We start from the raw sequence: 25,156 nt of genomic DNA, 5'->3' as shown, positions 1-25,156 counted from the left end.
ATATTTACTCATATTTGATTATTGATTTTATTTTGAACCTTTGTGGAAATGTTCAGTTAAGCAAGTAACAAAATATCAAATCTGAGAAGGTTAAATAGAAAACACTTCAACTATAGTTGCAAACAAAATAAATATTGGTCTAAAATGTATTTATGTATTGATTTTGGGTGTCTTTCCTGTTTTGCATGTTATTGTGGCATTAATACGTGTCACATATCAATTTGCATTTGGTACCTTGGGTTGAGTGTCGGCACCAACTCACAAAACCTCAGTTTCTCCACCGTGTAAATTGTGGCCATGTCTTTGCAGATGTAAATTGTAACGGCAGCTATTATCTCCTTCCATCGTCTGAGTTGGGGGGTTTGTTTTGAGCACTCAACTGTACTTTTTTGGGGTCTCATCCGTAGACTCTCTCCGTACTGTTTCACATGACTCCTGCGTAGGTGGTAAGAGGTTAGTGGTGTTTGAGCCTGTTGTTGGGACCGGCCTGTTCCACATGATTCTTGTGTAGGTAGTAAAGGAGGTTAGTGGTGTTTGAGCCTGTTGTCAGGACCGGTCTGCGGCATATTTTGCTGAGGACGGTTTTCGGGTCCATTTCAGACTTTTCATACCCAAACCACGTCCATGCGAACGAAGTAGCCCCCTCTTATATCCGAGCTCCGTGTCTCCGTGCTCTGTGTCACGTTCACTCTCCTCCATGTTTATTTATGTTGCAGATTTCCTTCCACACGCGCAAAGAGTCGTCCAGTTGACTAAAAATACTGCCTTAAAGTGGGTGATTTGCGCAACAACCAAATAAACGATAGAGCATAATATGAAACGATAAGACATTTTTCTATCGCCACATGATCTATATCGTCATATCGCCCAGCCCTAACGTGAAGTACATGTCCCTGTAGTTGTTGTAAGCCTTAGTTTTTCCTGTCATTTGTAGACATTGATCATAGTAGCCCCCCCCCCACCCCCATTATCAATCTGTAATCTGTCCAGACAGACTGTTAATCCACACAGAGGATTTACCTGACTGGAAGAGCCAGGGAGAGGAGATGAGAGGAGAGGAGAGGAGAGGAGAGGTTCAGTGAGGATGCAGAGGGAGGGAAAGGAGGACAGCTCATCATACTGTATCTACACTGCTGTCACCATACCAGTATCGCCATAACTACCATACATAGGGCTGTCACCATACCAGTATCGCCATGGCTACCATACCTATGGCTTTCACCATACCAGTATCGCCATAGCTTCCATACCTAGGGCTTTCACTATACCAGTATCGCCATAGCTTCCATACCTAGGGCTGTCACCATACCAGTATCGCCACAGCAACCATACCTAGGGCTTTCACTATACCAGTATCGCCATAACTACCATACCTAGAGCTGTCACCATACCAGTATCGCCATAACTACCATACCTATGGTTTTCACCATACCAGTATCGCCATAGCTTCCATACCTAGGGCTTTCACTATACCAGTATCGCCATAGCTTCCATACCTAGGGCTGTCACCATACCAGTATCGCCATGGCTACCATACCTATGGCTTTCACCATACCAGTATCGCCATGGCTACCATACCTATGGCTTTCACCATACCAGTATCGCCATAGCTTCCATACCTAGGGCTTTCACTATACCAGTATCGCCATAGCTTCCATACCTAGGGCTGTCACCATACCAGTATCGCCACAGCAACCATACCTAGGGCTTTCACTATACCAGTATCGCCATACCTATCATACCTAGAGCTGTCACCATACCAGTATCGCCATAACTACCATACCTAGGGCTGTCACCATACCAGTATCGCCATAGCTACCATACCTAGGGCTGTCACCATACCAGTATCGCCATAACTACCATACCTAGGGCTGTCACCATACCAGTATCGCCATAACTACCATACCTAGGGCTGTCACTATACCAGTATCGCCATAGCTTTCATACCTAGGGCTGTCACCATACCAGTATCGCCATGGCTACCATACCTAGGGCTTTCACCATACCAGTATCGCCATAACTACCATACCTAGGGCTGTCACCATACCAGTATCGCCATAACTACCATACCTAGGGCTGTCACCATACCAGTATCGCCATGGCTACCATGCCTAGGGCTTTCACCATACCAGTATCTCCATAACTACCATACCTAGGGCTGTCACCATACCAGTATGAAGACCGGAGAGGAGATGAATGGTGCGAGATGGATGGATGGAGAGAGAGGGATGGATGGTTGGAGACTGGAGACTAGAGAGAGAGGGATGGATGGTTGGAGACTGGAGACTAGAAAGAGAGGGATGGATGGTTGGATTGATGGAGACTGGAGAGAGAGATGGATGGATGGAGACTAGAGAGGGGATGGATGGAAAGAGAGATGGATGGAGAGAAACATGGATATAGAGAGTGAGATGGTGGATGGAGAGAGCTGGATGGATAGATCAAGAGATGGAGAGAGATGGATGGAGAGAGAGAGAGAGAGACATGGATGGATTGATGGAGAACGAGAGATGGATCGATGGATGGATGGATTGAGAGAGGGATGGAGACCTGAGAGGGGATGGAGAGACGGATGGGAGGGATGAGATGGGGAGGGATGGGAGGGATGAGATGGGGAGAGAGGGGATGGATGACAGCGAGAGACTGATGGAGACTGGAGAGGGGATGGATGAATGGATGGATGGATGGATAGAGAGAGAGAGATGGATGAAGACTGTGGAGGGGATGGATGGATGGAGACTGGAGAGGGGATGAATGGATGGAGAGAGACGGATGAATGGATGGAGAGAGACGGATGGAGACTGGAGAGGGGATGAATGGATGGAGACTGGAGAGGGGATGGATGGATGGAGACTGGAGAGGGGATGGATGGATGGAGAGAGACGGATGAATGGATGGAGAGAGACGGATGGAGACTGGAGAGGGGATGAATGGATGGGGACTGGAGAGGGGATGGATGGGGAAGGAGATTTGGATGGATGGAAACTGGAGAGCGAGATGGATAGAGAGAGAGGGGGATGGATGGAGACCGGAGAGGGGATGGATGTGGTTTCACTTGGCGTGGGAAGTAGAAGGGGGGGGTGTTGAGTAATGCTGCTGTTGCTAGAGAGAGTGGTTGTTAGGGACTACTGTCGCCAGGGAGAGAAGTGATGAGAGGAGAGGATTTCTCTCTTTTTCTGTGTCATTTCTCCTTCTCAAATTTATTTTTTCAGTCGGTCTCATTTCTGCTCTCTACACCTTTTCCCTATTTCTCTCCCTCTCTATCAGGTGCTAGGCAACCAGCCGGGAACATTCCAGATGAGACACCTGTTCTCTAGTTTGTGAAGCATTAGGAGAGTAGATCTAATTGGTTAACACTGAGATGGGAGGTGGCTCAGGTTGATTGACAGGCGTGGGCTGCTGTGGGACAGATCTGTCGTGACTGGACTTAGTTTACGTGTGTGTGGTAATGGTAACATTTGGTAAACGTTCTGAGCTGTGAGTTAAGCGGTGGAAGTTCAGTCGAGGCCTGATCTGACATGACACACACACACACACACAATCCGCTATCCCCTCTGAGAATCATAATAACAGGCAAACTAAAGCTTCTGAGCCAATCAAAGCCATCAGAAGAAGCAGGGCTTAGGCCTCTTAGCCAATCAAAACAGTCCTAGTCTCACAGGCTAAATCCCTGCCTTTGAACTGAAGGCTAGCAGCCATATTGGGTTGTTATTATATTATAATGGTGTGTGTGTGTGTGAGAGCACATGTTTTTTAATCTAATCCATGTCGCCAGATGAACTGATTCTCACCTGGTAACATAGAGAGGTCAATGAATAATGATCACATCCACCTTCTACTCTCCATCTTGCCTTTATCTGCTGTGGCTTTTAAAGTCCTTCATTGAAACAATAACATCTCATGAAACAAAGGACCAACACTTTACATGTTGTGTTTATATTTTTGTTCAGTATAGTTTTTTCAAGAGGCGATGTGTGTGTATATATCATTAATTTATAAGTCACAACATGGATGTAGCAACTAAGGATTCTACCTTTTAAACTCTGCAATCCCGTTACCAAAATGAAACCAACAATCTGGTCATTATTCCCCCACTTTCCACCGTGTGTGCGTGTGTGTGCGTGCGTGCGTGTGTGTGTGTGTAATCCAATCAAGCAGCTGGAACCTGAAAGAAGATTGTTCATTGTTTCAGGAAGACCTGTCTTGTTTTACCACACACACACACACAACCTCTTCACACGTATAGTCTCACTAAGGTTTTAGACTGCAGGGAGTTCCCACACCCTCCTGTAACGTTCCTTATCTCTTTGCCTAGAAGAGACAGGGTCAAAGGTGACTCTGAGGTAGACCCTCACAATCCAGATGAATATGACAAAACTGATTTCATTTAGACCTATATCAATGTCGACATGAAAGCCTGCGTGTCATGATATCCCAGGGTAATGAACTGAACAGTCATGCCAAGTGTGTTTTGTTTCTCTACAGAGTGTGTTTACTTTTTTCTTCTGCAAACGGAAGTCTTGCTGAGCTCATCTCAGGGGTCTGTCTAGTGTCTCTCGCTCTCTCTCCTTCTCTTTCTCGCTCGCTTACTCTCTCCTTCTCTTTCTCGCTCTCTCCCCTCTCTCAAATCAAATCAAAGTTTGTTGGTTACATAAACAGTTTTGCAGACGTTATCACAGGTGCAGTGAAATGCAACAATATCTAGCAAAGCCATCTCTCTCTCTCTCTCTGTCTCTCTCTCTCTCTGTCTCTCTCTCTCTCTCTCTCTCTCTCTCTCTCTCTCTCTCTCTCTCTCTCTCTCACACACACACAGTAAATCACTTGCTACTTTGCAGTGACAGGGCACTGTCACCCTCCTCAGACTAGGGACACATGGATGTTCCCCTGCTGAGCCTTATGGGAGGTCTAAATGTACCCAGGTCTAAATGTGGGATGTTATTTTTGGGATGTTAATGTGTGGTTATAATTAAGTCACAGTGGGGAGGCAGGGGGCACAAAGCAGGAAAATATGTTCTCTTGAAGAGGAAGTTGTGTGTCAGCCTCCAGGTGTCTGGTATTTAGGATAATGTTTACTAGTGTTGAGGGAGTCTGGGTTGTCTGTTGCATTGGCTAATAATACATTTATAGATTTTATTAGGATCCCCATTTAACCAATGGTGACACCTAGTCTTCCTGGGGTCTGACAAATTACAACACAACCTAGGCCTGAACCCATAAAGAGAAAACAGAGGCCAGTTGACCAGGAAAACCCCCTATCGGAAAACCCCTTCAGAGGAACCAGATCTGTCTGGCTGGGTGGAGGTGGAGATTTGAGTAGAACAAATAGTTGTTGAGTCATGTCTGTTCTAGTGTGTTCTGGGATCATTGACTTAGTCGTGTTTTGTTCTGAAGAAGTATATAATGTCTTCTCCTATAACAACAGAATCAGTGGAGGCAGTCTGGACCCTATAGCTCGGTTCTGATCCTGTGTCTTTCTGTGTGTTAGGGAACCCTGTGACAGAACAGGGGTCTGCGGGTCAGACGGTTCTCTCCTGTGGGTTCTAGGGCCAGAGATGTTCCCTGCCTGCCTAAGAGGAAGCTCTAGTGATTAGTGACTAGCATTACCGTCAGAACGGAACACAAAGGAGCTCTAGAGAGCCAGCAGAAACTCTGGTAATTGTTGCCGCGGGGAGGCTAAGATGGAGGATGCTGCTGGTTGGCATGGGGACAGTGTGTGTGTGTGAGAGAGACAGACAGATAGTTTGTCTCGTTAGCCACCTGGGGGCTGGCTGGATTGCCCTGACTCACCCCGTCTTGCTCCTCTCGCTCTCTCTCTCGCTCAGATTCAGATAAGCTTTAGTAGCATGAATGACAAAGCCACTGTTGCTGAAGCGAAGTGAGATAATGACCTCCCTCTCTCTGTCTCAATTCAATTGAATTCAAGGTGCTTTATTGGCATGGTAAACAGATGTTAACATTGCCAAAGCAAGTGAAGTAGAGTCTCTACTCTGCCAAAGCAAATCTCTCTCTCGCTCTCTTTGTCGACTAGACTTAATGCATTTCATTCAGTGATTCTTTCATTGATAGGCTAACTTCTCTGCACCATCTCCCCTAGGTCTCTATTAGTCCAACCAAACCATGTAAACAGAAAACACTTATTTTTTATGGCAGTCGAGCCTAATTGTGTGTGTTATGCAGTAGCTTTCATAGTGTTGTCTCCCCCTGCAGGATATGAGAAGACATGTCGTGATGACCCTCCTGGACACTGAGCAGTCTTATGTGGAGTCACTCCGGACACTCATACAGGTAATACCACACACACACACACACACACACACACACACACACACACACACACACACACACACACGTGCTAACAGATGGTTGGAGTTGCAATGTCTTAATGTTAAATGAATCCTCACCTCTTAGCCACATATCTCACCTGCCTCATTCAGACAGGCAGCCTCCCCACCCAGACCCCACCAACCCACCCTCAACCACACCCAGACCCCACCCACCCACCTTCACTCCTCAATCCTACTCTGGTCTTTGACGATACAGTTCGTTATGGAAGAGATGTTCAACCTCTCTGGTCTTTGACGATACAGTTCTTTATGGAAGAGATGTTCAACCTCTCTGGTCTTTGACGATACAGTTCTTTATGGAAGAGATGTTCAACCTCTCTGGTCTTTGACGATACAGTTCTTTATGGAAGAGATGTTCAACCTCTCTGGTCTTTGACGATACAGTTCTTTATGGAAGAGATGTTCAACCTCTCTGGTCTTTGACGATACAGTTCTTTATGGAGGAGATGTTCAACCTCTCTGGTCTTTGACGATACAGTTCTTTATGGAAGAGATGTTCAACCTCTCTGGTCTTTGACGATACAGTTCTTTATGGAAGAGATGTTCAACCTCTCTGGTCTTTGACGATACAGTTCTTTATGGAAGAGATGTTCAACCTCTCTGGTCTTTGACGATACAGTTCTTTATGGAAGAGATGTTCAACCTCTCTGGTCTTTGACGATACAGTTCTTTATGGAAGAGATGTTCAACCTCTCTGGTCTTTGACGATACAGTTCTTTATGGAAGAGATGTTCAACCTCTCTGGTCTTTGACGATACAGTTCTTTATGGAAGAGATGTTCAACCTCTCTGGTCTTTGACGATACAGTTCGTTATGGAAGAGATGTTCAACCTCTCTGGTCTTTGACGATACAGTTCGTTATGGAAGAGATGTTCAACCTCTCTGGTCTTTGACGATACAGTTCTTTATGGAAGAGATGTTCAACCTCTCTGGTCTTTGACGATACAGTTCTTTATGGAAGAGATGTTCAACCTCTCTGGTCTTTGACGATACAGTTCTTTATGGAAGAGATGTTCAACCTCTCTGGTCTTTGACGATACAGTTCTTTATGGAAGAGATGTTCAACCTCTCTGGTCTTTGACGATACAGTTCTTTATGGAAGAGATGTTCAACCTCTCTGGTCTTTGACGATACAGTTCTTTATGGAAGAGATGTTCAACCTCTCTGGTCTTTGACGATACAGTTCTTTATGGAAGAGATGTTCAACCTCTCTGGTCTTTGACGATACAGTTCTTTATGGAAGAGATGTTCAACCTTTCATTCAGACAGTAGAAGCTGATAGAGAAATGCTTCTTTATTGTTCAGTCCTACATGTCTCATCATTACAGCCTTTATTAACACGGTACTGTTACATAATATATTATGTGGGCATGTGGGAGGATTTTGCCTGTACCGTGTGTACGCGTGCGTGCGTATGCATGGGTGTGCACAACAAGGAGGGAAACAGATCCAGGATGCTCTCCCTAGTAATATAAATGAGTGAGGGGAAGGAGAGAATGAGGACCGAGGGAGAAGGGCTGGTCTCTGTGTTTTCTAACACACTGTCACTGATCACTACAGAGTTGGCCGTGGAAGTGTTCCTATAGCAACACGGGGAAGCGTTCCTATAGCAACACGGGGAAGCGGTTAGAACAGTTAATGCAGTGAAACTGCCACTCCACAGAAGCTCCAAAATGGAGTATGTAATAAAAGAGATCTGATTGGCTGTTAGAACCACATGGTTCCGTTAACTAGGTTAACCTAAATGTCAGTTGGCTTTTCATAGCCGATCATTAAGAGTATCTCTACCACTCCTGCTGTCTCTAGAGTTGAAAACAGCAGGTCTGGGACAGGTAGCACGTCCGGTGAACAGGTCAGGGTTCCATAGCCACAGGCAGAACAGTTGAAACTGGAGCAGCAGCACGGCCAGGTGGACTGGGGACAGCAAGGAGTCATCATGCCAGGTAGTCATGAGGCATGGTCCTAGGGCTCAGGTCCTCCGAGAGAGAGAAAGAAAGAGAGAAATAGAGAATTAGAGAGAGCATACTTAAATTCACACAGGACACCGGATAAGACAGGAGAAGTACTCCAGATCTAACAAACTGACCCTAGCCCCCGACACATAAACTACTGCAGCATAAATACTGGAGGCTGAGACAGGAGGGGTCAGGAGACACTGTGGTCCCATCCGATGATACTCCCGGACAGGGCCAAAAAGGACGGATATAACCCCACCCACTTTTGCCAAAGCACAGCCCCCACACCACTAGAGGGATATCTTCAACCACCAACTTACCATCCTGAGACGAGGCCGAGTATAGCCCACAAAGATCTCCGCCACGGCACAACCCGGGGGGCCAACCCAGACAGGCAGATCACGTCAGTGACTCAACCCACTCAAGTGACGCACCCCTACTAGGGACGGTATGAAAGAGCCCTAGTAAGCCAGTGACTCAGCCCCTGTAATAGGGTTAGAGGCAGAGAATCCCAGTGGAGAGAGTGGAACTGGCCAGGCAGAGACAGCAAGGGTGGTTTGTTGCTCCAGAGCCTTTCCGTTCACCTTCCCACTCCTGGGCCAGACTACACTCAATCAATTGACCCACTGAAGAGATGAGTCTTCAGTAAAGACTTAAAGGTTGAGACCGAGTCTGCGTCTCTCACATGGGTAGGCAGACCATTCCATAAAAATGGAGCTCTATAGGAAAAAGCTCTGCCTCCAGCAGTTTGCTTAGAAATTCTAGGTACAATTAGGAGGCCTGCGTCTTGTGACCGTAGCGTACGTGTAGGTATGTACGGCAGGACCAAATCAGAGAGATAGGTAGGAGCAAGCCCATGTAATGCTTTGTAGGTTAGCAGTAAAACCTTGACATCAGCCCTTGCCTTAACAGGAAGCCAGTGTAGTAGGGAGGCTAGCACTGGAGTAATATGATCATACCATATTATCACCATACCATATTATCACCATACTGAGAGACCTCACTATACCATTATCACCATACCATATTATCACCATACTGAGAGACCTCACCATACCATATTACCACCATACCATATTATCACCATACCATATTACCACCATACCATATTATCACCATACTGAGAGACCTCACCATACCATATTATCACCATACCATATTATCTCCATACCATATTATCACCATACCATATTATCACCATACTGACGGACCTCACCATACCATATTATCACCATACTGAGAGACCTCACCATACCATATTATCACCATACTGACGGACCTCACCATACCATATTATCACCATACTGAGAGACCTCACTATACCATTATCACCATACCATATTATCACCATACTGAGGGACCTCACCATACCATATTATCACCATACCATATTATCACCATACCATATTATCACCATACCATATTATCACCATACCATATTATCACCATACCATATTATCACCATACTGAGGGACCTCACCATACCATATTATCACCATACCATATTATCACCATACCATATTACCACCATACCATATTACCACCATACCATATTACCACCATGCCATTTTATCACCATCCTGAGAGACCTTACCATACCATATTATCACCATACCATATTATCACCATACCATATTATCACTCTACCATATTACCACCATACCATATTACCACCATACCATATTATCACCATACCATATTACCACCATACCATATTACCACCATACCATATTATCACCATACTGAGAGACCATACCATATTACCACCATACCATATTACCACCATACCATATTACCACCATGCCATATTATCACCATACTGAGAGACCTCACCATACCATATTATCACCATACCATATTATCACCATACCATATTACCACCATACCATATTATCACCATACCATATTATCACCATACCATACCATATTACCACCATACCATATTACCACCATACCATATTACCACCATGCCATATTATCACCATCCTGAGAGACCTCAACATACCATATTATCACCATACCATATTATGACCATACCATATTATCACCATACCATATTATCACCATACCATATTATCACCATACCATATTATCACCATACTGAGAGACCTCACCATACCATATTATCACCATACCATATTATCACCATACTGAGGGACCTCACCATACCATATTATCACCATACCATATTATCACCATACCATATTACCACCATACCATATTACCACCATACCATATTACCACCATGCCATATTATCACCATCCTGAGAGACCTTACCATACCATATTATCACCATACCATATTATGACCATACCATATTATCACCATACCATATTATCACCATACCATATTATCACCATCCTGAGAGACCTCACCATACCATATTATCACCATACCATATTATGACCATACCATATTATCACCATACCATATTATCACTCTACCATATTATCACCATACCATATTACCACCATACCATATTATCACCATACTGAGAGACCTCACCATACCATATTATCACCATACCATATTATCACTCTACCATATTACCACCATACCATATTATCACCATACCATATTACCACCATACTGAGGGACCTCACCATACCATATTATCACCATACCATATTATCTCCATACCATATTATCACCATACCATATTATCACCATACCTTATTATCACCATACCATATTACCACCATACCATATTATCACCATACTGAGAGACCTCACTATACCATATTATCACCATACCATATTATCACCATACTGAGGGACCTCACCATACCATATTATCACCATACCATATTATCACCATACCATATTATCTCCAAACCATATTATCACCATACCATATTACCACCATACCATATTATCTCCATACCATATTATCACCATACCATATTATCACCATACTGAGGGACCTCACCATACCATATTGGAGGAAAGACATTTTGTAGCGTAGCGTAGCATAAGGTAACCAGTCCATCCAGTATGCATAACAATAAAGTCTGGAGTATAGACTAGACCCGAGGATGTACCAAAGATATCTTAAATCAGTTTTGTTTCATGTGTGTCTTCCATGTGTAATACGTGGTGGGCTATGTATTGTATAACAGAACAATCTTCATTTTAATTCAGTTTTTTCCCCAAGCTAGGGCTCATATACAGGCCTATGCTGATGCTTCAGCTCTAATATGGTTGTGGGTGTTTTGAATGAATCATCACCTTAGAAAGCGCTGTCCATTTCCGTATGTTGGGCTTTGAAACAACATCCACTACGACCATGTTTTCCCCTCTGTTTCAACCTGCTGTTGAACTTCTTTCTTCAAATTGATCATCACAGTGAGGTGAGTTTTAAAAGCAGGATACTGTTTTGATGATGAGTGTTTTGATGTGATTTTAGATTTTAGAACAGCATTTGCATTGATGTCAGAGTGATTAGAGGAACAATAGAGGACCTGATGGAGGGACAATAGAGGCCTGAGTACCAGGACATTAGCACCTGATGGAGGGACAATAGAGGCCTGAGTACCAGGACATTAGCACCTGATGGAGGGACAATAGAGCCCTGAGTACCAGTCCATTAGCACCTGATGGGGGAACAATAGAGCCCTGAGTACCAGGCCATTAGGACCTGATGGAGGGACAATAGAGCCCTGAGTACCAGGCCATTAGGAACTGATGGAGGGACAATAGAGCCCTGAGTACCAGTCCATTAGGACCTGATGGACAAACAATAGAGCCCTGAGTACCAGGCCATTAGGACCTGATGGAGGGACAATAGAGCCCTGAGTACCAGTCCATTAGGACCTGATGGACGAACAATAGAGCCCTGAGTACCAGGCCATTAGGACCTGATGGAGGGACAATAGAGCCCTGAGTACCAGTCCATTAGGACCTGATGGGGGAACAATAGAGCCCTGAGTACCAGGCCATTAGGACCTGATGGAGGGACAATAGAGCCCTGAGTACCAGGCCATTAGGACCTGATGGAGGGACAATAGAGCCCTGAGTACCAGGCCATTAGGACCTGATGGAGGGACAATAGAGCCCTGAGTACCAGGCCATTAGGACCTGATGGAGGGAGAATAGAGCCCTGAGTACCAGGCCATTAGGACCTGATGGAGGGACAATAGAGCCCTGAGTACCAGGCCATTAGGACCTGATGGAGGGACAATAGAGCCCTGAGTACCAGGCCATTAGGACCTGATGGTAGTTAGCAAGTTGGGTACTACCAAAGCATGTCCAGAGTGCATAAGAGGAGATTACCATGACTCACCGATCATGTGGAATTCTACTGTGGTCATGACTCATGACTGCCGGTGCGGCAACACAACAGCCTTAGGTACAGCATACTAGTTAAAAAAATAATATTGCCATTATTATCGATACGATATATTGTCAAAAATAATATCCTGATATGTTACTACCAATTTTTTTCCAATCGCTAGTAGATACTGTGGGCCGATGACTGAAACACACACACACACACACACTCTCTCACATAGGACTCAACCTCATGACTCTTTTCCTGATGTACAATAAAGGCTGTTTTTTTAACTCAAGCTCTCTACCTCCCCCTCTCTCTTGCTGTCTCTCTCTCTCTCTCTGTCTCTCTCTCTGTCTCTCTCTCTGTCTCCCTCTCCTCTCCTCTCCTCTCCTCTCCTCTCCTCTCCTCTCCTCTCCTCTCCTCTCCTCTCTATGTGAAGGGCTATATGCGGCCTCTGAAACAGCCAGACAGTGGCTCCCTAGTTGATCCCTCATTGGTGGATGAGATGTTCTATCAGATTCCAGAGATCCTGGAGCACCATGAGCACTTCCTGGAACAGGTCACCGGCTGCATTAGCCAATGGCACGACAGACAGACCGTGGGCCAGTTGCTTATCCAATCGGTAAGTACCTCCCTCCATCCAATCACTGTGAATAATGGAGAAACCACGGGTGAAAGTAAGTCGGTAGGGTCCGGTACGGCGTCCCGGTGAATTAAATAGTAGGGGTAGAACCTGAGCCTATCCTAGTTGACACAAAATGCCAAGAAAACTGGAAGCTGTTACAACACAGCACGCGGACAAGGTCAGAGATGAGTGGTCGAGACGCACGCGGACAAGGTCAGAGATGAGTGGTCGAGACGCACGCGGACAAGGTCAGAGATGAGTGGTCGAGACGCACGCGGACAAGGTCAGAGATGAGTGGTCGAGACGCACGCGGACAAGGTCAGAGATGAGTGGTCGAGACGCACGCGGACAAGGTTAGAGATGAGTGGTCGAGACCAAGACGCGCTGGGACAAGGTCAGAGATGAGTGGTCGAGACCAAGACGTGCTGGGACAAGGTCAGAGATGAGTGGTCGAGACCAAGACGCGCTGGGACAAGGTCAGAGATGAGTGGTCGAGACGCACGCGGACAAGGTCAGAGATGAGTGGTTGAGACCTAGACGCGCTGGGACAAGGTCAGAGATGAGTGGTCGAGACGCATGCGGACAAGGTCAGAGATGAGTGGTCGAGACCAAGACGCGCTGGGACAAGGTCAGAGATGAGTGGTCGAGACGCACGCGGACAAGGTCAGAGATGAGTGGTCGAGACGCACGCGGACAAGGTCAGAGATGAGTGGTCGAGACGCACGCGTACAAGGTCAGAGATGAGTGGTCAAGACGCACGCGGACAAGGTCAGAGATGAGTGGTCGAGACGCACGCGGACAAGGTCAGAGATGAGTGGTCGAGACCAAGACGCACACAGACAAGGTCAGAGATGAGTGGTCGAGACCAAGACGCGCTCGGACAGCAGTTTAGTATAAGCCTAGTGCCAATCACAGAATACCATTACATACACACAGGTGGTTTAGAACAGGTGTCTTTCTCGTCATCAAGTCACTGTCTGGATGATGTTTGTGAGTGGACCGACGTGCGTGGCTAGCCTACAGGAGAGCCTTTTTGAAGTGATTGACAATCAGATGAAAACATAGTGACTGGTTGTGTTTATGCCACATTACAAGGTAATGCATATTAACAGGGATATGATATATTTACTATGCCCACAGAGAGGCTATATGAAATGAATAGGGATTATATCTGTAGTTCTACCTAGGCTATAAACACAATGTGTGGGTGCTTGGGTAATAGATGACATCTACTTCCACCTCTGGGGAAAAACCCTGTGGACAATGTATTTTCTACCTGTTGTATTTCTATGATAGATGCGTGTTTCTCTAAATGCTGTCTTGCTGGTGTTGCAGATCTATTTAAGCAGTAATGTTTTGTTGCAGAGTACATTGGTCAGCATTTTCTAACTCGGAGCACTGAAGGCCTCTTGTGACTGTGGTTCATGGTCCATGTTAACCCCCTGCTCCTGGTCCATGTTAACCCCCTGTTTCCTCTCCCGGTCCATGTTAACCCCCTATCTCCTCTCCTGGTCCATGTTAACCCCCTGTCTCCTCTCCTGGTCCATGTTAACCCCCTGTCTCCTCTCCCGGTCCATGTTAACCCCCTGTCTCCTCTCCCGGTCCATGTTAACCCCCTGTCTCCTCTCCCGGTCCATGTTAACCCCCTGTCTCCTCTCCCGGTCCATGTTAACCCCCTGTCTCCTCTCCTGGTCCATGTTAACCCCCTGTCTCGTCTCCTGGTCCATGTTAACTCTCTGCTGATAGCCCTCTGGTTCACCTCAACACACACACACCTCCCAGTCTAAACACAAATCAAACCCTACACACACAAACCTCCAAAGCCAAAAGAACAAAGGCCTCCGCCTCCCCCTCTGGGGGCAGAGAGACTTACAGCGTCCGCGTGCTTCCCTGCAGAAACGTTTCGGACGAGTTTGGAAGTATATTATGGCATCATTTTGTTGGTTTTTGTTAGTTTGGACCGACTGTCCAGGCACACCAAAAAAGGCAAGCCGAAGTCTCCGCCCTTTCGTCTGTGATTGGTCAACAGTAGGGATTCTTCAATAAAGCCTATGTTGTCATTCAACGAGACATGCTAATGTTTTAATTAAGAAGTACTGTGCCAAACATTTTAGTTAGATATAAAACAAAATGTGTGATTTAAGATCTCCTTGGCAAAAATGACAACATGAATGACAGATTTCTTGAGTTATCTTAAGACTATTTTGAGGAGAGTGTATACTGGCTACGGCGTCTCAAAGTTGACAAACAGTACTGGTTCTTTTAAGGGAGTATGCGAGCACACTCACTTGGTAACTCGGCTAGGCGCCAGCCAAACTGAAGCATGCTGAAGCCTTTATCCTAACCAGTGTAGCATCACTAGCCTATACAGTCAGATTGTGTAGCTTTGTTAGCCCATGCTAGTGAAATGCAATCAGAATCTATAGCGTTGTTAGCCCATGCTAGTGAAATGCATTCAGACTGTGTAGCTTTGTTAGCCCATGCTAGTGAAATGCAATCAGAATCTATAGCGTTGTTAGCCCATGCTAGTGAAATGCATTCAGACTGTGTAGCTTTGTTAGCCCATGCTAGTGAAATGCAATCAGAATCTATAGCGTTGTTAGCCCATGCTAGTGAAATGCAGTCAGACTGTGTAGCTTTGTTAGCTCATGCTAGTGAAATGCAGTCAGACTGTGTAGCTTTGTTAGCCCATGCTAGTGAAATGCAATCAGAATCTATAGCATTGTTAGCCCATGCTAGTGAAATGCAGTCAGAATGTAGCGAGTAGTAATCCCTTGACCTCTCTGAACTGTCACCCCCCATTCACCTCTCTCTCACCCCTCACTCTCTCACCCTCTTCACCCTTCTCTCTCTCACCCCCTCACCATTCCTTTTCACCCCCCCCCCCCCCCTCTCTCTCTCACCCCTCAGCCCTTCTCCCCTTCTACAGTTCAGCCTCCTGTGGTGATACCCTGTCAAAACACATCTGTCTCAGTGGCCCTGAACTGGCCTTGACCCCGTGTACTAGCACATTCTGAACCTATGTGGGACCCTGCAGTCTTGCTCTCTCCTTTGACAGACAGCCAACAGTAACATCATGTATAGTTGGTAGACCCAGGATAGTGGGATCCATTCCTGGAACCATAACATTAATGCACGTATGACTTTAAGTGGCTTTGGATAAAAGTGTCTGCTAAATGGCCTATAGTAGTAGTAGTATTATTATTATTATTATTATTATTATTATTATTATTATTATTATTATTAGAGAGTCTAAAGGACAGGGATTATACTGTAGAACCAGGGAGGGTGTGTCAGAGAGTTGGCCTGCCAGTTAGGGCCAGCCTTGTGTTCCCAGACGTTCTGTTTACGTGCTGTTCAGTTCCACCTGTCCAGACTCCACCGTGGGTTCATCTAGGTTGTGAATATAGTGTGTTTGTGGACGGGAGCTTTGGGATGTAATGTTTGAAAGTCTGAGCAGTTCATTCCAGATTGATGAAGGAGAGCGAGAGACATTTGTGCTTTTTATAACATTTGCCACTTAAAGATCCTATGTAGCTGTTTTAATCTAAATATCAAATCATTTCTGGGTAACAATAAAGTACCACACTGTGATTTGTTTTAAATTAAAATGGACATTTAAAAAAAAAACTAAAATAGCTTCTTGGTGATGTCACCAGGATGGAGAGAGGGGGGAGACAGGTGACTGCGTAGGTGTACAGCACAGGGGACTGCTGAGGGGAGGACAGGCTCGTAATAACGTCAGAAAGGCAGTGAATGGAATGGTATCAAACACATGGAAACCATCTGTCCTGTAAACCATGTGCTCGGTGCCATTCCATTCATTCCATTTCAGCCGTTACTATGAGCCTGTCCTCCCCAATTAAGGTGCCACTGGCCTCCTGACGGTGTACAGCACCTGATTTATCACACTTTGAACGATAGAGCAGCCTTTCTCCATCCTGCTATCACTCCTTACAGATGGAGAGAGGGATGATGGGAGAGTGGGATAATGGAGAGGGTAGCTCTTTTCACGAGTGGTCATAATGCCTATTTCTGTGTTACCATTAAACCATACCCTGCATTTCTGTCTGTCTGTCTGTCTGTCTGTCTGTCTCTCTGTCTCTCTGTCTCTGTCTCTCTGTCTCTCTCTCTCTCTCTCTCTCTCTCTCTCTCTCTGTCTGTCTCTGTCTCTCTTTATTGTGTCTGTGTCTCTGTCTCTGTCTCTCTCTGTGTCTTTCTCCCTCTGCCTGTGTCTCTCTCTGTCTCTCTTTATTGTGTCTGTGTCTCTCTCTCTCTGTCTGTCTCTTCATTTCCTTTCCCCCCTCTCATTTCTGTCTCTCCTCCTCACTCATCTCCATTGTGTAGAAGAAAGGCAGGTCAGAGTGAGTCACAGTGTGTGTCAGTGTGGGGAGCATGCCATAATGTGTGTTGTGCAACACGTCCTGTGGATGTGTGTGTTTGTCTCTTTCCCCACGGAGGATGCCCCTTTTCCATACGGAGGAATGCCCCTTTCCCCCACGGAGGAATGCCCCTTTCCCCCACGGAGGAATGCCCCTTTCCCCCACGGAGGAATGCCCCTTTCCCCCACGGAGGAATGCCCCTTTTCCCCACGGAGGAATGCCCCTTTTCCCCACGGAGGAATGCCCCTTTCCCCCACGGAGGAATGCCCCCTTTCCCCCAATTGAGGAATGCCCCTTTCCCCCAATTGAGGAATGCCCCTTTCCCCCAATTGAGGAATGCCCCTTTCCCCCAATTGAGGAATGCCCTTTCCCCCAATTGAGGCATGCCCTTTTTACTTTGGTTTTTAAGCCTGGAGGGAGGCTTCCTATGTATCACCATGTTGGCCAATCCCAGCCAGAGCCAGGCTCACCAACCACTTGTTGCCGGGCAAGATTCACCCTCCTTCAGTGTCAGTTTATAGCCTGTCGCATGCTTCGAACAGGTCCGCGCATATATTATGATGAAAGTTTGATGTTTTTGTTTGTTTTAGTGTTCGGTAGTTTTTTTTCTTCCACGCGCTTTTTCAGTGATTGGTCAACAGTACTACTCCTAGTCAGAGTGGAAACTATGGACGGGCTTCTTTAATGAAGTGTTTGTTATCATTCAACAAGAGACGACTAGTTTTCTTGCAATTTTTTTCGCTTGAGAAATACTGCACCAAACGTCTTAGTCACACAATTTTATATCTAACTAAGACCTACTCTACAAAAACGACAAAATTAATGACAGATTTCTTGATTTATCTCAGATTAATTCAGACTATTTCAGGTGATATGTTGTTGCTACGGTGTCTCTAAAGGGACAAACAGTAATATTGCCACTTTTTTTTTCTTGTTTTTCAAGCAAAAGTCTTTTAAGGGAGTATGCTTGTTAACTTTCTCTCTCCTCTCTATCTTTCTCTCTTCTACACAGTTCTCCAAAGAGATTCTTGCTAATATTTATTCAGCATACATCGATAACTTTCTGAACGCCAAAGACGCCGTGAGGATCGCAAAGGAGGCCAAGCCGGCATTCCTCAAGTTCCTGGAGGTGAGTTACCGACACCACCGTTCAAAAGTTTAGGGTCACTTAGAAATGCCCTTGTTTTCCTTGGAAAAAACGAGTTGCAAAATGAGGAGGAAACGTAGTCAAGACGTTGACAAGGTTATAAATAAGGATTTTTATTTAAATAATAATTGTGTCCTTCAAACTTTGCTTTCGTCAAAGAATCTTGCAATTACAGCCTTGCAGACCTTTGGAGTTCTAGTTGTCAATTTGTTGATGTAATCTGAAGAGATTTCACCCCATGCTTCCTGAAGTACCTCCCACAAGTTGGATTGGCTTGATGGGCACTTCTTACGTACCATACGGTCAAGCTGCTCCCACAACAGCTCAATAGGGTTGAGATCCGGTGACTGTGCTGGCCGCTCCATTATAGACAGAATACCAGCTGACTGCTTCCTCCCTAAATAGTTCTTGCATAGTTTGGAGCTGTGCTTTGGGTCATTGTCCTGTTGTACAAGGAAATTGGCTCCAATTAAGTGCCGTCCAGTACACAACGTTGTACGAGATCTTCAGTTTCTTGGGAATTTATTGCAAGGAATAGCCTTCATTTCTCAAAACAAGAATAGACTGATGAGTTTCAGAAGAAAGTTAATTGTTTCTGGTCATTTTGAGCCTGTAATCGAACCCACAAATGCTGATGCTCCAGATACTCAACTAGTCTAATGAAGGCCAGTTTTATTGCTTCTTTAAGCAGCACAACAGTTTTCAGCTGTGCTAACATAATTGCAAAAGGGTTTTCTAATGATCAATTAGCCTTTTTAAAATGATAAACTTGGATTAGCTAACACAACGTGCCATTGGAACACAGGAGTGATGGTTGCTAATAATGCCTGTGTAGATTTTCCATAAAAACAGCCAGCCGTTTCCAGCTACAATAGTAATTTACAACATTAACAATGTCTACACTGTATTTCTGATCAATTTGATGTTATTTTAATGGACAAAAAATGAGCTTTTCTTTTAAAAACAAGGACATTTCTAAGTGACCCCAAACTTTTGAACGGTAGTCTATGTCTGCTGTTGATATGAGTGTGTTTGTGTAGATGAGTGTGATACATGGACTTGTCTCTAAGTGGGTGTGTGTGTGTGTGTGTGTGTGTGTGTGTGTGCGCACATCCTGTCCCTGTTGCTCTTCCTATGGCAGTTCTCTCAGGAGGTTTTCTTTAGAAAGAGACACTCGATCACTCATCCCCTGATGCCGGGCGAACACTACAGGACTTTCAAAATCCTAACATGGCTGAGCCTCTCACATTAAACAACCGTCTTTCCTGTAGCTTGTTGTCTTGGCAACGTAGTGACGCTCGCACTAAACCATGTGGCACAGACGGGAGGTCACACACTGCAACGTTCTTCGCGTGGTCGTGAGGATTCTCCATATACCACGCTGTCTCACTAAAACAATGATGTGATACAGCGATGATGTAATTACATTAGCTGGAACGAGCTGTGGCTCAAAGCAGCCTCATAAACTTTTCCAGTCAGACACTCACGCTTTGTCATACAGTGTTGAAATATCTAGCCAACAGTTTGAATTGAATAATATTGCCTATGAACTTCAGAGCTCTAACAATTTTGACGCTTTGGTTAAAGGCAAGTACAAACGCATTCTAGTACTAGTCATCTGTCCTTCTCTAGTCTACATATTCATTCTAGTACGAGTCATCTGTCCTTCTCTAGTCTACATGTCGCTGATCACTTTTCCCAAAACTTGTCGTTGCACGTTCACACTACAAGAGCATTGCAGATTTTGTGTCGATAAAATCAAACATGTTTGAAAATATCTGGTCAGGATGCCTGGGACTTCTCAAAGACGGGATCGATAGCCCCTCGGCTTACGTCTCTGACCCGAGTAGGCCGACGACATAGATTTTTATCTCCGATCTTCTAAACTTGTCTAGGACAGTTTAATTGGGTCCAAAATCGTGCAGTGTACACCAGGCTTGAGGTAGAGAAGTCTGGCCCAGTTATTTTGGATTACACACACACAGGTGTGATAGACAGGTTCCGCTGAAGGGAATCATTTACATTTGAGTAATTTAGCAGGGGTGGGAGGGCCAAGAGACCAGAGGGGACCGAACGCAGTGCTCAGGTTGGGGTGTAGTGTTTGAGCATAGCCTGAAGGTAGGGAGGGGCAGTTCTTCACTAGTCAGATGGCTACTCATTGGCAGAGCTGAGACATTGAGCTCAAAACATGTGGATGTGTGTTCAGTGTGTGTGTGTGTGTGTGTGTGTGTGTCCCTATTTCTCCATCTGTTGTTTTTATCCCCTCTATAGTTGACTTTTGACCAGACTAGATTACTTTTAAAAAGTCACAGGTCTTCTTCAGTGAGACGGTCACAGGAGGGTGACTGATCAGAATGTGGAACCATACCGCCATCTAGTGTCTGTGGAGAAACCAGACCGATTATGTCTGACTAGAACTCTGTCCCGTTCACCTTGTCTCTCTTTTCTGTCCCCCCCCCCACACACACACACACAGACCAGTATGCGTGAGAACAAGGAGAAGCAGGCCCTGGGTGATCTGATGATCAAGCCTGTCCAGAGGATCCCCCGTTATGAGCTGCTGGTCAAGGTGAGTCCCCTCAACTCTGCCGAACTCAGTCAATCAATCAAATGTATTTATAAAGCCCTTTACATCAGCAGGTGTCACAAAGTGCTGTACAGAAACCCAGCCCATGCAGATGTAGAAGCACAGTGGCTAGGAAAAACTCCCTAGAAAGGCAGGAACCTAGGAATAAACCTAGAGAGGAACCAGGCTCTGAGGGTTGGCCAGTCCTCTTCTGGCTGTGCTGGGTGGAGATTATAACAGTACATAGCCAAGATGTTCAGGATCCCCATGGTTCCCTCTGCCTAACTGGGGTAAATCCTAGGCAAGACTCAGGCTTCTCCTGGCCTAGCTATTTCCACAATGTCAACCAATTAAGTGTTGAAGGTCTGCGTATGAAAGATGAAAATAAGCATGTATATACAGTGGGGCAAAAAAGTATTTAGTCATTTTATTTTCCACCATAATTTGCAAATAAATTCATCAAAAATCCTACAATGTGATTTTCTGGATTTTTTCTTCTCATTTTGTCTGTCATAGTTGAAGTGTACCTATGATGAAAATTACAGGCCTCTCATCTTTTTAAGTGGGAGAACTTGCACAATTGGTGGCTGACTAAATACTTTTTTGCCCCACTGTATATGAAGGCGTATTCTCTTACAGGTGGCGCTTCCTTTTACTTGGTAGTAAAATGTGGTGTCCCTGTTCTCTAGGATCTGTTGAAGCACACTCCTGAGGAACATCCAGACCACCCGTTGCTATTGGACGCCCAGAGAGACATCAAGCGATTGGCTGAGAAGATCAATAAGGGGCGTCGCTCTGCGGAGGAGGTGGAGAGGGAGACACGCGTCATGCAGGAGATAGAAGCCCACATCGAGGGCGTGGAACACGTCAGAGATGTAGGACACTCACATGTACACTACCGTTCAAAAGTTTAGGGTCACTTAGAAATGTCCTTGTTTTTAGAAAGAAAAGCACTTTTTTTGTACATTAAAATAACATCAAATTGATCAGAGACATTGTTAATATTGTAAATGACTTGTAGCTGGAAACTGCATATTTAAAAAAGTGTTTTTAGGGAATGTCTACATAGGCGTACATAGGCCCATTATCAGCAACCATCACTCCTGTGTTCCAATGGCACGTTGTGTTAGCTAATCCAAGTTTATCATTTTAAAAGGCTAATTGATCATTAGAAAACCCTTTTGCAATTATGTTAGCACAGCTGAAAACTCTTGTGCTGAAAAAGAAGCAATAAAACTGGCCTTCATTAGACTATTTGAGTATCTGGAGCATCAGCATTTGTGGGTTCGATTACAGGCTCAAAATGACCAGAAACAATTAACTTTCTTCTGAAACTTGTCAGTCTATTCTTGTTTTGAGAAATGAAGGACATTCAATGCGAGAAATTGCCAAGATCTCGTACAACGCTGTGTACTACTCCCTTCACAGAACAGATCAAACTGGCCCTAACCAGAATAGAAAGAGGAGTGAGAGGCCCCGGTGCACAACTGAGCAAGAGGACAAGTACATTAGTGTCTAGTTTGAGAAACAGACGCCTCACAAGTCCTCAACTGGCAGCTTCATTAAATAGTACCCGCAAAACACCAGTCTCAATGTCAACAGTGAAGAGGAGACTCCAGGTTTTTGGCCTTCTAGGCAGAGTTGCAAAGAAAAAGCCATATCTCAGACTGGCCAATAAAAAGAAAAGATTAACATGGGCAATAGGTACACTTCAACTATGAAAGACAAAATGAGGGAAAAAAATCCAGAAAATCACATTGTAGGATTTTTTATGAATTTATTAGCAAATTATGGTGGAAAATAAGTATTTGGTCACCTACAAACAAGCAAGATTTCTGGCTCTCACAGACCTGTAACTTCTCCTCTGTCCTCCACTCGTTACCTGTATTAATGGCACCTGTTTGAACTTGTTATCAGCATAAAAGACACCTGTCCACAACCTCAAACAGTCACACTCCAAACTCCACTATGGCCAAGACCAAAGAGCTGTCAAAGGACACCAGAAACAAAATTGTAGACCTGCACCAGACTGGGAAGACTGAATCTGCAGTAGGTAAGCAGCTTGGTTTGAAGAAATCAACTGTGGGAGCAATTATTAGGAAAGGGAAGACATACAAGACAACTGATAATCTCCCTCGATCTGGGGCTCCAAGCAAGATCTCACCCCGTGGGGTCAAAATGATCACAAGAACGGTGAGCAAAAATCCCAGAACCACCACCTAGTGAATGACCTGCAGAGAGCTGGGATCAAAGTAACAAAGCCTACCATCAGTAACACACTACGCCGCCAGGGACTCAAATCCTGCAGTGCAAGACGTGTCCCCCTGCTTAAACCAGTACATGTCCAGGCCCGTCTGAAGTTTGCTAGAGAGCATTTGGATGATCCAGAAGAAGATTGGGAGAATGTCAAATGGTCAGATGAAACCAAAATATAACTTTTTGGTAAAAACTCAACTCGTCGTGTTTGGAGGACAAAGAATGCTGAGTTGCATCCAAAGAACATCATACCTACTGTGAAGCATGGGGGTGGAAAAATCATGCTTTGTGGCTGTTTTTCTGCAAAGGGACCAGGACGACTGATCCGTGTAAAGTAAAGAATGAATGGGGCCATGTATCGTGAGATTTTGAGTGAAAACCTCCTTCCATCAGCAATGGCAATGAAGATGAAACGTGGCTGGGTCTTTCAGCATGACAAGGATCCTAAACACACCGCCCGGGCAACAAAGGAGTGGCTTCGTAAGAAGCATTTCAAGGTCCTGGAGTGGCCTAGCCAGTCTCCAAATCTCAACCCCATAGAAACTCTTTGGAAGAAGTTGAAAGTCTGTGTTGCCCAGCAACAACCCCAAAACATCACTGCTCTAGAGGAGATCTGCATGGAGGAATGGGCCAAAATACCAGCAACGGTGTGTGAAAACCTTGTGAAGACTTACAGAAAACGTTTGACCTCTGTCATTGCCAAAAAAGGGTATATAACAAAGTATTGAGATAAACTTTTGTTATTGACCAAATACTTATTTTTCCACCATAATTTGCAAATAAATTCATAGAAAATCCTACAATGTGATTTTCAGGATTTTTTTTCCTCATTTTGTCTGTCATAGTTGAAGTGTACCTATGATGAAAATTACAGGCCTCTCTCATCTTTTTAAGTGGGAGAACTTGCACAATTGGTGGCTGACTAAATACTTTTTTGCCCCACTGTATATATATAGATATATATTTAAAACATTTAATTTAAAAACAGAATATGTATATATATATATAGATATTTAAAACATTTAATTTAAAAACAGAATATATATATATATATATATACAGTGCCTTGCGAAAGTATTCGGCCCCCTTGAACTTTGCGACCTTTTGCCACATTTCAGGCTTCAAACATAAAGATGCAAAACTGTATTTTTTTGTGAAGAATCAACAACAAGTGGGACACAATCATGAAGTGGAACGACATTTATTGGATATTTCAAACTTTTTTAACAAATCAAAAACTGAAAAATTGGGCGTGCAAAATGATTCAGCCCCCTTAAGTTAATACTTTGTAGAGCCACCTTTTGCTGCGATTACAGCTGTAAGTCGCTTGGGGTATGTCTCTATCAGTTTTGCACATCGAGAGACTGAAATTTTTTCCCATTCCTCCTTGCAAAACAGCTCGAGCTCAGTGAGGTTGGATGGAGAGCATTTGTGAACAGCAGTTTTCAGTTCTTTCCACAGATTCTCGATTGGATTCAGGTCTGGACTTTGACTTGGCCATTCTAACACCTGGATATGTTTATTTTTGAACCATTCCATTGTAGATTTTGCTTTATGTTTTGGATCATTGTCTTGTTGGAAGACAAATCTCCGTCCCAGTCTCAGGT

At 44.7% G+C, this 25,156-nt stretch overlaps 1 protein-coding gene across 2 annotated transcripts in view; it reads left to right on the top strand.

Moving 5' to 3' along the window:
* Positions 1 to 25,156, top strand: part of LOC110503196 (rho guanine nucleotide exchange factor 17) — a 111,320-nt gene that overhangs the window by 68,445 nt on the left and 17,719 nt on the right. For both annotated transcript variants that reach the window (XM_036961715.2, XM_090218912.1), the window contains exons 2-6: positions 6,208 to 6,285; positions 13,013 to 13,195; positions 18,593 to 18,709; positions 21,204 to 21,296; positions 21,983 to 22,168. In XM_036961715.2, the coding sequence (XP_036817610.2) occupies positions 6,208 to 6,285; positions 13,013 to 13,195; positions 18,593 to 18,709; positions 21,204 to 21,296; positions 21,983 to 22,168 (657 nt within the window). The remainder of the gene's footprint in view (positions 1 to 6,207; positions 6,286 to 13,012; positions 13,196 to 18,592; positions 18,710 to 21,203; positions 21,297 to 21,982; positions 22,169 to 25,156) is intronic.

The sequence above is a fragment of the Oncorhynchus mykiss genome, chromosome 24 (assembly GCF_057628025.1).
Source record: "Oncorhynchus mykiss isolate SJ-2025 chromosome 24, ASM5762802v1, whole genome shotgun sequence".
Classification (NCBI taxonomy): domain Eukaryota; kingdom Metazoa; phylum Chordata; class Actinopteri; order Salmoniformes; family Salmonidae; genus Oncorhynchus; species Oncorhynchus mykiss.
This window is presented reverse-complemented; position numbering and strand designations above follow the sequence as displayed.